At 41.1% G+C, this 13,579-nt stretch overlaps 1 protein-coding gene across 3 annotated transcripts in view; it reads left to right on the top strand.

The window, feature by feature from the left end:
* LOC108318922 (uncharacterized) overlaps window positions 1-13,301 on the top strand; it is a 36,643-nt gene extending 23,342 nt beyond the window's left edge. For 2 of the 3 annotated variants that reach the window (XM_017549913.2, XM_017549912.2), the window contains exon 11: window positions 12,930-13,301. In XM_017549913.2, coding sequence (XP_017405402.1) covers window positions 12,930-13,099 — 170 coding nt within the window. In that variant the 3' untranslated portion in view covers window positions 13,100-13,301. Of the gene's footprint in view, window positions 1-5,726; window positions 5,864-12,929 lie in introns of those variants that run through there. The other variant, XM_052878963.1, reaches the window with a different exon arrangement.
* The last annotated feature ends 278 nt before the right edge of the window (window positions 13,302-13,579 follow it).

The following is a 13,579-nucleotide window of genomic DNA, read 5'->3' as shown; positions in this document are numbered from 1 at the left end:
GCTGATGCCATAGCTCTATATTCTGCTTCAGCACTCGACCTTGCCACAACACTTTGCTTCTTACTTTTCCAAGATATCAAGTTGCTACCAATAGAGACACAATATCCAGAAGTAGACCTCCTATCAGAAGGGGAACCAGCCCAATCAGCATCTGAATAGCAAACGATCTTTGTATCGTTGTTAGGGCCATATAGCAAACCTTTTCCAGGTGATCTTTTAATATACTTCAGTATACGAACAACTGCATCCCAATGGTCTTCACATGGGGAGTTTAGAAATTGACTCACCACACTAACTGCGAAGGAAATGTCAGGACGCGTAACAATAAGATAGTTTAATTTACCAACTAGTCTTCTGTACCGTTTGGATCTGAGAAAGGCTCACCCTGATTTGGTAGGAGTTTGATGTTAGGGTCCATAGGTGTCTCAACAGATTTACAGTTCATTAACCCTGTTTCCTCCAAGATGTCTAACGCATACTTCCTCTGAGATATGACAATACCATCATTGGATTGTGCTACTTCAATACCCAAAAAGTACCGGAGTTTGCCAAGATCTTTGGTTTGAAAATGATGACAAAGGTGTTGTTTCATCTGAGAGATGCCAAGATAGTCGCTTCCTGTGAGAACAATATCATCGACATACACTATTAAATAGATACATCCAGCACTCGAGTGGCGATAGAACACTGAATGATCCGCTTCACTGCGAGACATACCAAATTGTTGAACAACACAACTGAATTTACCAAACCAGGCCCGAGGAGACTGTTTTAGGCCATACAAGGATTTGTGAAGACGACATACCAATCCAGATGACTCCCCCTGAGCAACAAAGCCAGGCGGTTGCTCCATATAAATTTCTTCCTGCAAATCACCATTGAGAAAAGCATTTTTGACATCAAGTTGGTAAAGAGGCCATTGTCGAAGAGCGGCCATGGCAATGAAAAGGCGAATAGAGGTCATTTTTGCCACTGGAGAAAAAGTATCACGATAATCCAAACCAAAAATCTATGTGTAGCCTTTGGCAACCAGTCGAGTTTTCAAACGATCAATTGTGCCATCAGGACCAACCTTGATAGCATACACCCACCTGCAACCAACAATAGACTTTCCAGATGGTAATTGGACAAGCTCCCAAGTTCCACTTTCCTGTAAAGCACTTAATTCATCCATCATAGCTTGACGCCAACCAGGATGAGTTAAGGCATCACCCACAGATTTGGGAATTGACACAGAAGAAATGGATGAGAGACAAGTATAAAAAGATGGAGATAATCTGTGGTAATTAAGAACAGTATAATGGGGGGAAGGGTTACGGGCAGAGCGTATACCTTTACGGAGGGCAATAGGCAAGTCAGACTCAGTTGCTGGAGCCGGAGGAGACACATGAGGCGGCACCGGAAGTGAGTCATGAGGGAGACAATTACGGCGACTATAAACCTGAAGGGGTGGAGGTGAAGGATGATCCTGTGGTGAATGAGAGTCTATAAAGAAGGAGAAGACAAAATGGGTGGAGCATCACCAGGAGGATCACAGATAAGAGGAATATCAACAGTAACAGGGAGAGGTACAGAACTAGAAGATAGATGTGAAAAGTAAAAAAGAAGACTCATCAAAAGTGACATCAGCAGAGATAAAATAACGATTGAGGGAAGGGGAAAAACACTTATAGCCCTTTTGTGACCGTGGAAATCCTAAGAAGACACATTTGTGAGACCTAGGAGATAACTTATCAAGACCAGGACTAAAATTATGAACAAAACATGTAGACCCAAAAACTCGAAGAGGTAATGGATGCAGAGGGTCTTGAGGAAATAAGATAGCATGAGGGATTTTGTTATCTAGGACGGAAGATGGCATGCGGTTGATAAGATAACATGCTGTGAGAACTGCATCACCCCAAAAACGTGAGGGTACTTGACCATGAATAAGAAGTGTACGAGTTGTTTCAATAAGGTGTCTATTCTTACGCTCAGCCACCCCATTTTGTTGAGGGGTATAAGCACATGAGGTTTGGTGAAGAATGCCATGAGAAGCCATAAACTGTTTAAACGGTTGAGAAAGGTATTCACGGCCATTATCACTACGTAAATTTCGAATAGACACCCCAAACTGTGTTTTTATTTCATTGAAAAAAGATTGAAAAATAGAAAACAACTCAGAACGATTCTTCATTAAAAACAACCAAGTACATCTGGAATAGTCATCAATAAAGGTAACAAAATACTGAAAACCTAAAATGGACTTAACACGACTAGGTCCCCAAATGTCAGAATGAACCAATGAAAAGGGGGACGACGTCCGTTGTGAGACACTACGAGGAAAGGAACTACGAGTATGCTTCCCTAACTGACAAGACTCACACGACAAACTTGATAATGTGGACAACCTCGGGACAAGTTGTTGTAGTTTGGCAAGACTAGGATGACCGAACTGAGCATGAAGAAGGGATGGTGACTCCATGACTACGCCAACATGTGGAGAAGGGCGGAGATGATAAAGGCCATGAGACTCACATTCTGTGCCAATCATGTGTTTCGAACTCCGGTCCTGCAACCAAACAGAATCTTTAGTAAAGGAAATAACACAATTAAGAGTACGAGTTAAACAACTAATGGAAAATAAGTTGAAGGGAGACCCAGGGACATAAAGTACATGATCAATGGATATGGATGGAAAAATATTAACAGTACCAATACCATGAGATGAGACTCTAGACCCATCAGCCATTGTAACCGAGGGTAAATTAGCCGGACATGACAAGGAAGAAAACAAGGACTTGTTACCAGTGATATGATCGGTGGCGCCTGAGTCAAGGACCCAAGGTCCAAGGGAGTGAGTTAGACCAACAAAAGGTGTACCTGTACATGCAACAGATGCAGATGTAGTGGAACCAGAGTGCTGATGATCCTCATACCATCTGAGAAATTCGTTAAAGATTGCAGGTTTGTCTACGATATTAGATGAAGTAGGATGGTCTGCAGACGGTGATCGGGGAGGTGGATCAGAATTTGCCACTGCTACAGGTCGAGGAGGACGTCCATGGAGAGCATAACATCTATCAATCTTGTGGCCTAACTTGCCACAATGGTCACATTTTGGACGTCCTTTACTTGGCTTGCGAGACCGACTTCGATCATCACGTTGAGCAGCCATAACAGAGGAATCATCAGTACGAGGAGATGTCTCAGTGACGGGTTTGCTCGGTATACGCAAAAGAGCAGAACAAGTAGAAGTAAAGTTGGGTATGACAGGAGAACCCAAAATCTGATCACGGACATGAGAAACATCATCAGAGAGTCCGTATAATGCCAACAACATGAAGAACTTTGATCGTTGTTCCAATTCTTCAGCAGGAGTCGAAGCAGGAGGTAATATATCATTAAAGTCATGAAGAAGGGCATGAATTTTACCCAAATATTCTGCCATGGGACCAGGATTGTGCGGACCAATAACAGTTAATAGGTCCTGACAAACACCATAAAGACGCTGAGTGTCATTTGTGTATAACAACTTCGCTTGTGCCCATACTTCTGAACATGTCTCATAGGATCGAAACATTTGTTTCAGTGAGGAGTGAATGGTGGACTTTATAACAATGCATAACTGAGCATCAATTTTCATCCAGCGGGAAGTGTCATCTATGAGAGCAGTAGTCACATTTTGAGTAAGATGATCTAAGTACCCCTGACTCTTCAACCAAAGTTTGATGTCGGACGCCCAGGTTGCATAATTTGTGCCATCTAACTTGTCAATGGACAAGTGTACATTCACATAATTAGTATATATTGAGGGATCAGAAGATGAGCCACCAATAGAGGTGTTTGTAGACGAGGAAGACGCCATGGAGAGGGAGAAACCCTAAAAATTCAAAGTGCTCCGATTGACGCAACGACCACAGATCCAGAAAGAGGGCGAGGAGGCGATCACGGCGGTGCTGATCGGCGGCGGTGGCGGCGACGCAACAACAGCAGCAGTGATGGGTGCCGGAGACCGTGGAGTTGACTGGTGTTAGGATATTTATCCTATTTTATCATCATTATAGTGTGTCAAGGGTTACCCTATTTATCATGATTATATTATGTCTAGGATTACCCTATTTATCATGTATTTGTGTATCAATTTATTCTTATAAATAGAAGATTGTGAGAGGGATCAATCAAGCCCTCTAGAATTATTTTACAGTTTCAATCTTAAGTTGGTATCAGAGCGGGTCGATCCCGCTCTGGTTTCTGTCTCGTAATATATATTTGTCCGGCGCCACAGTTCTTTGTCGCCCGCCGCTGCCCGCCGCCGGCCACCGTCAACCGTCGGCCACCGTCGGCCGTCGCCGGCCACCGTCCGGCCACCGTCTCCGGCCACCGTCCGGCCACCGTCACCGCCGGCCACCGCCCGCCATTGCCGGCCACCGTCGTCCATCACTGTCAAAGTTTCCTTCGTCTAAACCCTTAGGGTTTTCTTGTTCTTCGTTAGTACTATTCGTCTTCTTCAGAAATGGCGTCTGGCAGTACTCTTTCCTTCTCTGGAAGTCCATCAATTACCTCCGAGAAGCTAAATGGAAAAAATTATCTATCATGGTCTGCTGCCGTTGAAATGTGGTTCCTTGGCCAAGGGCATTATGACCACCTTGAGCGAGATGGAAGCCATGTGCCTACTGAAAAAGCTGATCAGTGGAAACAAGCAGATTTCCAGTTGTGTGCCCTGTTATGGCAATCAGTGGAACCCAAACTTTTTGTATCTTTGAGGGCTTTCAAAACTTGTCACTCCTTTTGGAAGAAAGCCCAAAGCATTTATGCCAACGATATTCAACGTCTCTATGACACTACGAATAAACTTGCATCTCTTAAAATGGCAGACCATGATATGGTGTCCTTCATGACTGAAGCCCAATCTGCTGTCGAAGAACTTAAGGATGTTTTTGGAAGTAGATCCATTAGAGGATATAAAAAAGAAACTAGACAAATTCTACATGGTGTTGATCCTTCGTGCCCTACATCCCGATTTTGATCATCTCAGAGATCAACTTCTAACTAGTCATGAGGTCCCCTCTATGGAAACATTGACCACTCGCCTTCTGCGTGTCCCGGTATCTCAAACTCAAGAAGCGCATGAACTAGTGGAACCATCTGTCATGGTTGCCACACGAGGAAGAGGAGGACGTGGCACTAGAGGAGGAGGACGAGGAGGTCGGGGACGTACTCAATGCACATATTGTAAAAGGATGGGTCATACTCAAGAGAATTGCTACTCCTTACATGGTTTCCCTTCCAAAACCGCCAATATTTCGAAGACTGAAACTTCCACTTTGAAAACTGAAACCTCTACTTCTATGTTTTCTGAGGATGAATATCAAGAGTATTTAAGGTTAAAGTCTAACAGCTTGGCACAACCATCTCAATCTCCCAATACATCAACAGCCTGCGTTTCTCAATCTATGGAATGTCAAAATTCATGGGTAATTGACTCAGGTGCTTCTGATCACATTTCTGGTAATACCTCTTTGTTCTCATCTATTTCCTTTCGAGAAAAACCTCATTTCATAACCCTTGCAAATGGATCTAAAACTTCTTCCAAAGGAGTCGGTCATGTTTCTTTGTCTCCCTCCCTCAATCTCAACTCAGTCCTTTTTGTCCCTAATTGTCCTTTTAATTTAATTTCCTTAAGCCAGTTGACTAAAATGTTAAATTGTTCAATAACCTTTGATCATAAATCTTTTGTTATACAGGAGCGTGGTTCGGGGAGACAGATTGGAGAAGGATATGAAGCTGGCGGATTATACCATTTTGGATCTCGTCCAAGGGTGTCTTGTGTTGCTGCTCTTAATCCTAAAGTGCTACATGATCGACTTGGCCATCCTCATTTGTCCAAATTAAAAAAGATGTGTCCTGAACTTAGTGGTCTCCAAACCTTAGAATGTGAGTCATGTCAATTAGGAAAACATGTTAGATCTTCCTTTCCTAAAAGGTCTCAATCAATATGTAATTCTAGTTTTTCCATCATCCATTCTGATATATGGGGACCTAGTCGTATCTCCTCCTTTGGTTATAGATATTTTGTTACCTTTATTGATGAATATTCAAGATGTACTTGGGTTTATCTTATGAAAAATCGTTCTGAATTGTTAGCTATCTTTACATCCTTTTTGAATGAAATCAAGAATCAATTTGGTCAAGTAATCAAAATATTAAGAAGTGATAATGCCAAAGAGTATTTTTCATCCTCCTTTTCTGCCATCTTGAGTTCCCATGGTATCTTACATCAGTCTACTTGTCCTCATACACCACAGCAAAATGGTATAGCAGAACGAAAAAATAGACACTTGGTTGAAACTGCTCGTACCCTTTTGCTTGGTGCCCATATTCCTGTCCATCACTGGGGGGATGCCATCTTAACTGCATGTTATCTTATTAATAGGATGCCCTCCTCCTCTCTTGATAATAAAGTCCCTTTCTCCATTTTGTTTCCTAATGATCCTCTCTTTCATACATCTCCCCGAGTGTTTGGCTGTGTATGTTTTGTTCATGACATGTCTCCAGGTCTAGACAAACTCTCCGCTCGCGCTCTCAAATGTGTCTTCTTAGGCTATTCTCGACTTCAAAAAGGATATCGGTGTTACTCTCCTGAAACTAAGAAGTATTACATGTCTGCCAATGTCACATTCTTTGAACAGACTCCTTACTTCTCTCCATCTGTTCAGGATGTTTCTATCCTCCAGCAGGTCCTTCCTATTCCAATGGTTGAGTCAAATAGCTCCACTGTCTCTGTCATTCCCAGTCATGATCACAATCCTTCTACACCTGTTTCTCCACATACTGAGATCATCCCACACAGGGCCCCAATGGATAGTCCACCTCCCCAAGACAATGGTGAATCTCCTACTTCAGATTCTTCTCCCTCGTCACCTCCTCCCACGCCTCCTGGTGCAAATGATTCAGCATGGCCTATTGCCCTCAGAAAAGGTACTCGTTCCACTCGGAACCCTCATCCCATTTATAATTTTCTAAGCTATCATCGATTGTCGCCCTCCTATTTTTCTCTTTTATCCTCAGTGTCCTCTGTTGTTATACCCAAGAATGTGAAAGAAGCACTTGATCATCCTGGATGGCGACAAGCTATGATTGCAGAAATGGAGGCTCTTGACCACAGTAATACTTGGGAGCTGGTGCCCCTTCCCCCAGGAAAAAAGGCGGTTGGTTGTCGATGGGTGTATGCAGTTAAAGTTGGCCCTGATGGTGAAATTGATCGGCTCAAAGCTCGGCTTGTTGCAAAAGGTTACACTCAGGTTTATGGTCTTGATTATTGTGACACTTTCTCTCCTGTAGCCAAGATGACTACTATTCGTCTCTTCTTTGCCATGGCAGCCATTCGTCACTGGCCACTTCATCAATTGGATATCAAGAATGCCTTCCTACATGGTGATCTTGAGGAAGAAGTTTATATGGAGCAACCTCCAGGGTTTGTTGCTCAGGGGGAGTCTGGTATGGTATGCAAATTGCATCGATCTCTATATGGCCTCAAGCAATCCCCACGTGCTTGGTTTGGAAAGTTTAGCTCCATTGTTCAAAAATTTAGGCTAAAACGCAGTGAAGCAGACCATTCAGTTTTTTATTGTCATTCTTCTCTCGGGAAATGTGTTTACTTAATAGTATATGTTGATGATATGGTCATTACAGGAAATGATGCTGTTGGAATATCTCAACTAAAAGAGTACTTGTGTAGACATTTTCAAACCAAGGATCTTGGAAGTCTCAAATATTTCTTAGGCATTGAAGTAGCGCAATCAAAAGATGGAGTTGTAATCTCCCAAAGGAAGTATGCTCTTGATATATTACAAGAAACAGGCATGATTGATTGTAGACCGGTAGACAGTCCCATGGACCCAAACCAGAAATTAAGGACAGAAGAAGGTGAATTATTCTCCGATCCAGAGAGGTATAGGAGGCTGGTTGGCAAACTGATTTATCTCACTATTACAAGGCCAGATCTATCCTTTGCAGTTGGAGTGGTTAGTCAGTTCATGCAGGCTCCATGTATTGACCATTGGAATGCTCTCATTCGCATTCTAAGGTATGTAAAGAAGGCTCCCGGGCAAGGATTGTTATATGAAGATAAAGGAAGCATTCATGTCTCTGGGTATTGTGATGCAGATTGGGCAGGTTCACCTATTGATAGACGGTCTACAACAGGATATTGTGTTTTTCTAGGAGGAAACATTATTTCATGGAAAAGTAAGAAACAGAATGTAGTAGCTCGATCAACCGCGGAAGCCGAGTATAAGGCAATGGCATCACTAACATGTGAACTTATATGGGTGAAACAATTCCTTCAAGAGGTTAAATTTTGTGACATCCATACTATGAAGATGTATTGCGACAATCAAGCTGCTCTCCACATTGCATCAAATCCAGTGTTTCACGAGAGGACTAAACATATAGAAATTGATTGTCATTTTGTTCGTGAAAAGTTGTTGACCAAAGAAATATGTACTGAGTTTATTGGGTCAAACGATCAACTCGCAGATGTATTGACCAAGTCATTAAGGGGTCCTCGGATTGAGTTTATTTGTTCCAAGCTTGGTACATACAATTTGTATGCTCCAGCTTGAGGGGGAGTGTTAGGATATTTATCCTATTTTATCATCATTATAGTGTGTCAAGGGTTACCCTATTTATCATGATTATATTATGTCTAGGATTACCCTATTTATCATGTATTTGTGTATCAATTTATTCTTATAAATAGAAGATTGTGAGAGGGATCAATCAAGCCCTCTAGAATTATTTTACAGTTTCAATCTTAAGTACTGGAACTATTCCTGTGCTCTGATACCATATGAGAAATAAAGAAGATTGGGATAAAATATCCCTTATGTGTTTAGACTACACATAGGGTAGTTTATTTATATTGTAAGATATGGGCCAATGCCCTTAATATAGAATAGACTAAGCCCAAATAACAGAAACACACATCTTAACATCTAACAGTGGGCATATTTGGTAAGCCGATCCACCACAACCAAGATATCCTTGCCCAGGGTAGGAATGGGTAGTGGCTGTAACAGACCTATACGGGCCAATGTCTATGTTTTATTGCATTGGCATACTGCACACTACATCACAAACTCCTTGATATCCCGCTTCATCCCTTCCTAGTAGAGTACCCCTGCTACCCTTTTAAAAGTCCTAAAGTCCCCACTGTGGCCTCCTATAGGAGACTCATGCAGCTCCTTGATGATACTAGGAATGCGAGAAAAGTTCCTAGGTAACACCAATGTCCCATTGTAGAACAACCTTCCTTTCTTCAACTCATACCGCTCATGAGCTTTTGGATTTAACAATAATTCTTGGATGAGAGAAACCAGCTTAGGATCATGTTGAACTTCAGTTTCCCAAGTCTCCCATTCATCCGTTTGAAACAAAGACAGTCATAAAATATTGTCTCCTGGACAAAGCATCATCCACGTGATTCTCCTTGCCAGGGCGAAAACGTATCTCAAAATCATAGCCAATTAGCTTGGAAGCCCATTTAAATTGTTGTTCTGTTAGTAAGCGTTTGTCAGTGAGAAATTTCAAGCTCTTTTGGTCTGTAACGATAACAAAATGATTGCCCATGAGGTAATGTTTCCATTTCTGAACTACTTGGACTATAGCCATCAACTCCCGCTCATACACTGAGTTTTGCTGACCCCTGTCGGACAAGGCTTGACTTCAAAAGGCCAAAGGCCAAAGGCCGACCCTCTTGCAATAAAACAACCCTTAATCCTTTGATAGATGCATCTGTTTCCAAGGTGAAAGATTTGGAAAAATGTGGAACAACCAATACTGGCAATTTAGAAACAGCACCCTTTAATGCGTCAAATGCCCGTTGAGCCTCAAGCGTCCAGCAAAATCCCTCCTTAGTTAATAACTGTGTGAGAGGTTTGGCAGTTTGACCAAACCCTTTCACAAATCTTCTATAATATCCGGTTAACCCCAAAAATCTCCTCAAAGCCTTGGCATTTTTTGGAAATGGTCAATTGGTCATAGCTTCCACTTTAGTTGGATCTACAGCCACTCTATCCTTGGAAATGATGTGACCCAAATAGTCCAGTTGTAGTTGGCCAAATATACACTTATGATTACGTTTTAAATGATGACACTGCAACAACTTTAAAACCTCTTGTAGATGAGTCATATGAGTAGCCATAGTAGGGCTATAAACCAGTATGTCATAAAAAAAGCAAGGACAAACTTCCTTAAAAATGGTTTAAGAATCTGATTCATTAAAGCTTGAAAAGTGGCTGGAACATTAGTCAAGCCAAAAGGCATAACCAAAAACTCATAATGGCCTTCATGGGTTCGAAAAACAGTCTTCTCAATGTCCTCCTCTCTCATGAGAATTTGATGATAACCAGATTTTAAATCCAGTTTTGAAAATGTGGTTGCACCAGCCAACTCATCCAACAATTCCTCTGACAGGAATAGGAAATTTGTTGGGAATAATGATCTTATTGAGAGCCCGATAGTCTACACAAAACCGCCACCCTCCATCTTTCTTCTTGACCAATATGATGGGGCTTGAATAAGGACTAATGCTTGGTTTGATGATTCCCGCCTGCAACATTTCTTTGACTAAGCGTTCAGTCTCATTCTTTTGTTGATGAGAGTATTTGTAGGGCCTAAGATTAGGAATATATGCTCCCTCATGAAGATGTATAGCATGATCATAAGGGCGACTAGGTGGAAGGCCAAATTGGATCTTGAAAAAGGTCATTATGGGACTCCAAAATAGGGAGAAGTTGTACATGAACAATACTACCATTCTCTTCCTTCTCTTGGTCCCATTTAATCACATAACATGAGCCTGTGTTCTTAAAATCACGCACCAACTTTTTGAAAGAAGATTCTGATTTGGAAAGAGTGGGATCACCCACAAGGATGTGCTTGTCGTTCCCCTTACCAATTGTTAGTCGTAAACTGCCAAAATCAGCCCTTACCTCACCTAATCAAGCCAACCATTCTAAAGCCAAGATAACATCCCCGCACCCCCCAATGTGAAAACAAAAAATTCTTGTTGAATTTTCAGGCCCTGTACTTCTAGAATAAAACCATGACACTTCCCGTGACAATGCACCTTATGTCCATCACCCACCTCTACCACATATGGAAGAGTGGGTTCTTGATGTAACCCACATCTGGCAATCAGATCTGGTGAAATAAAATTGTGTGAGGCTTCAGAGTCCAACAAAACCACTACTTTCTCATGACCAATTGTCCCCCAAAGTTTCCAAGACTTCGTGGTTGTAAGTCCCGCCATGGTACATTGAGATAGTTGTAAAATCTGACCTATCTCTTTTGTCTCTTCCTCTTGAGTATCAATAGGAGTTTGAAGGGTATCTAGGCCAAATAATTCCTCCTTAGACATAAGTAACATTTGCAATTGTTTATTTCTACAAATATGACTAGGACCAAACTTCTCATCACACGTGAAACATAAGCCCTTCTTAATCTTACACTATGAAACGTTCCTGCAGAAGTGCTGTTGTCCCCTCGATCATTGTTGGAATTATTAAAGCCTAATGAACTGCCCCTGTCCTTTGAATAACTGTGAGTCACTGAAATAGGTTTGGAGACATTGTTATAGCGTTGAACATGGAAAGGTCCACCTTTTGAGATGATTCGAACCTTTTCCTCCACTATTTGAGCCTTCATCATTAACTTAGGAAGAGTGCTAGGTTCGTACAACTTCAGCCTTGATTTCCTCTTTCAACCCATTCAAAAAAATGCCAACCAAATAATCCTGATGAATCCCCTTCAAAAACCCAGCATATTGTTCAAATTGCTCTATATACTCCTCCACCTACCCCGATTGGCGCAAGCCAATCAGAATTTCGAAAGGATTCTGAAGCATCGTGGGTTGAAAACGACAGACAACTGCAACCTTGAACTGCAACTATGACAGCCTGCATGCATTCCTCCTCACTGACTTCCTTCAATCGAAAATAACATTCAAGAGGGTTAGTCCAACCATATGCCTCCTCCCTCACAAAAACTGGAATGTCTGCCATTTTGAGGAAGACAAATCATGACTTGTCTCTTTCTCCCAACGTGACCCTTGACCAACATTCATCGTTGAAGCAGTTTCACCCTTTGTAGCACTACAAGATAGCGATTCAACCATGGCTGTTAAGCCTCTAATCATGTCCTCAAAACACTGGAAGCGCTCATGAGACTGATTTTCATGTTTGTCCTTATCTTGGATTAATTCCTGCAACATCTTGTCCACAACATCTAATCTAGATTCCATTCTTGTATTCACCATACTCCCCACACGCCCTCACTGTACCAAGAAAGAGGCTCTTAATACCAAATTGATAGGTATCCAGAATTCACTAAATAGATGTAAAAATATATTAGTCAGAAGAACTTAATTAGAAACCACAACTGTTATACCCAAGTGATAAAAACAGAAGAACTTCAACATACAATGCTCCAAGTCTTTCGAGAGGACTGGTCTCTCCATAATTTCCCTTTACAACCCACTAAAAACTGCCTACCATTATCTAACACAGAAAATATAAAAGATAATTACACAACACAACTGCAAGAGGTTATAACTACTACTAGGAATTTATAACTACCTGCCTTCTGTATTTCTTCTCACAATAAACCTGACCACTAAACCTATAAGCTTCTCTGATAAATTAAAATCAATTTAAGTATATTCGTAGAAGCTCTCATTTAACTCTTCCAAAAACTAGAGTGCATAAACTGAATTTATAGTTTGTAGGAGAAGCAAAATTCATTTATTTTCTTCTCTTGTAAGCGTTTATGAAAAAATATTTCCAAACCAGAGAATAGTTTCCTTTTATATTGGCATTGAAATTGAAGAATTTGGACAGAAGGACTTGCATTTCCCTTGTGATAATGGTTCTGTTTTGCAAAAGCAGGAGGGACAATTGGTCCAGTAATGCCAGTTTGTGTGCCCCCTCCTGTCCTAACCAGTGGACATCAGCCCTTTTCACTTCAAAGCCACATTCCACTTCTGCAACCTGGCTTTCCTGTCACACGACCTATTTCAGTCCCAGGACCAAACGGCTTCTATGGTACTAAATTTTAGTGAAATTTTCATTCACATTTCTGGTGTTAGTATCCCTTGAGTCAAGGCTCATTTTCCTTTTTCTTTTTCTTTGTTTTTCCCTAATAGATTATTATGCTATACAAATTTTGTCCTCTCTTATTTGTAAGAACTGAGTGTACAGTGACTTTCAGCTGGACGATTACCTGATATTTAAGCAGTATATGTTTGAGAAGTTTTGGAAGTCCTCAAGGTTCAATTGTATCATTGGAATTGGGGAAGATTTCATCCTTTAAAGGTTGATTTTATATGTTTGGCAATTGATCTTGAGGAATTCATTATAAAATTAAGCATATTGAATGCAAATCTCGATTGCTTTTTTATTTGTGACTAACTAATCTTGAATGAGTTCGTTACAAACATTAAACATTGAATGTAACAAAATTTAAAAATTAAATAAACCAAGAGTTTGGGGACATTCTGAGCCTTTGGTTTTTATTTTTATATACAATTAATTAAATT

This window comes from Vigna angularis, chromosome 6 (genome assembly GCF_016808095.1).
Source record: "Vigna angularis cultivar LongXiaoDou No.4 chromosome 6, ASM1680809v1, whole genome shotgun sequence".
NCBI lineage: Eukaryota > Viridiplantae > Streptophyta > Magnoliopsida > Fabales > Fabaceae > Vigna > Vigna angularis.
This window is presented reverse-complemented; position numbering and strand designations above follow the sequence as displayed.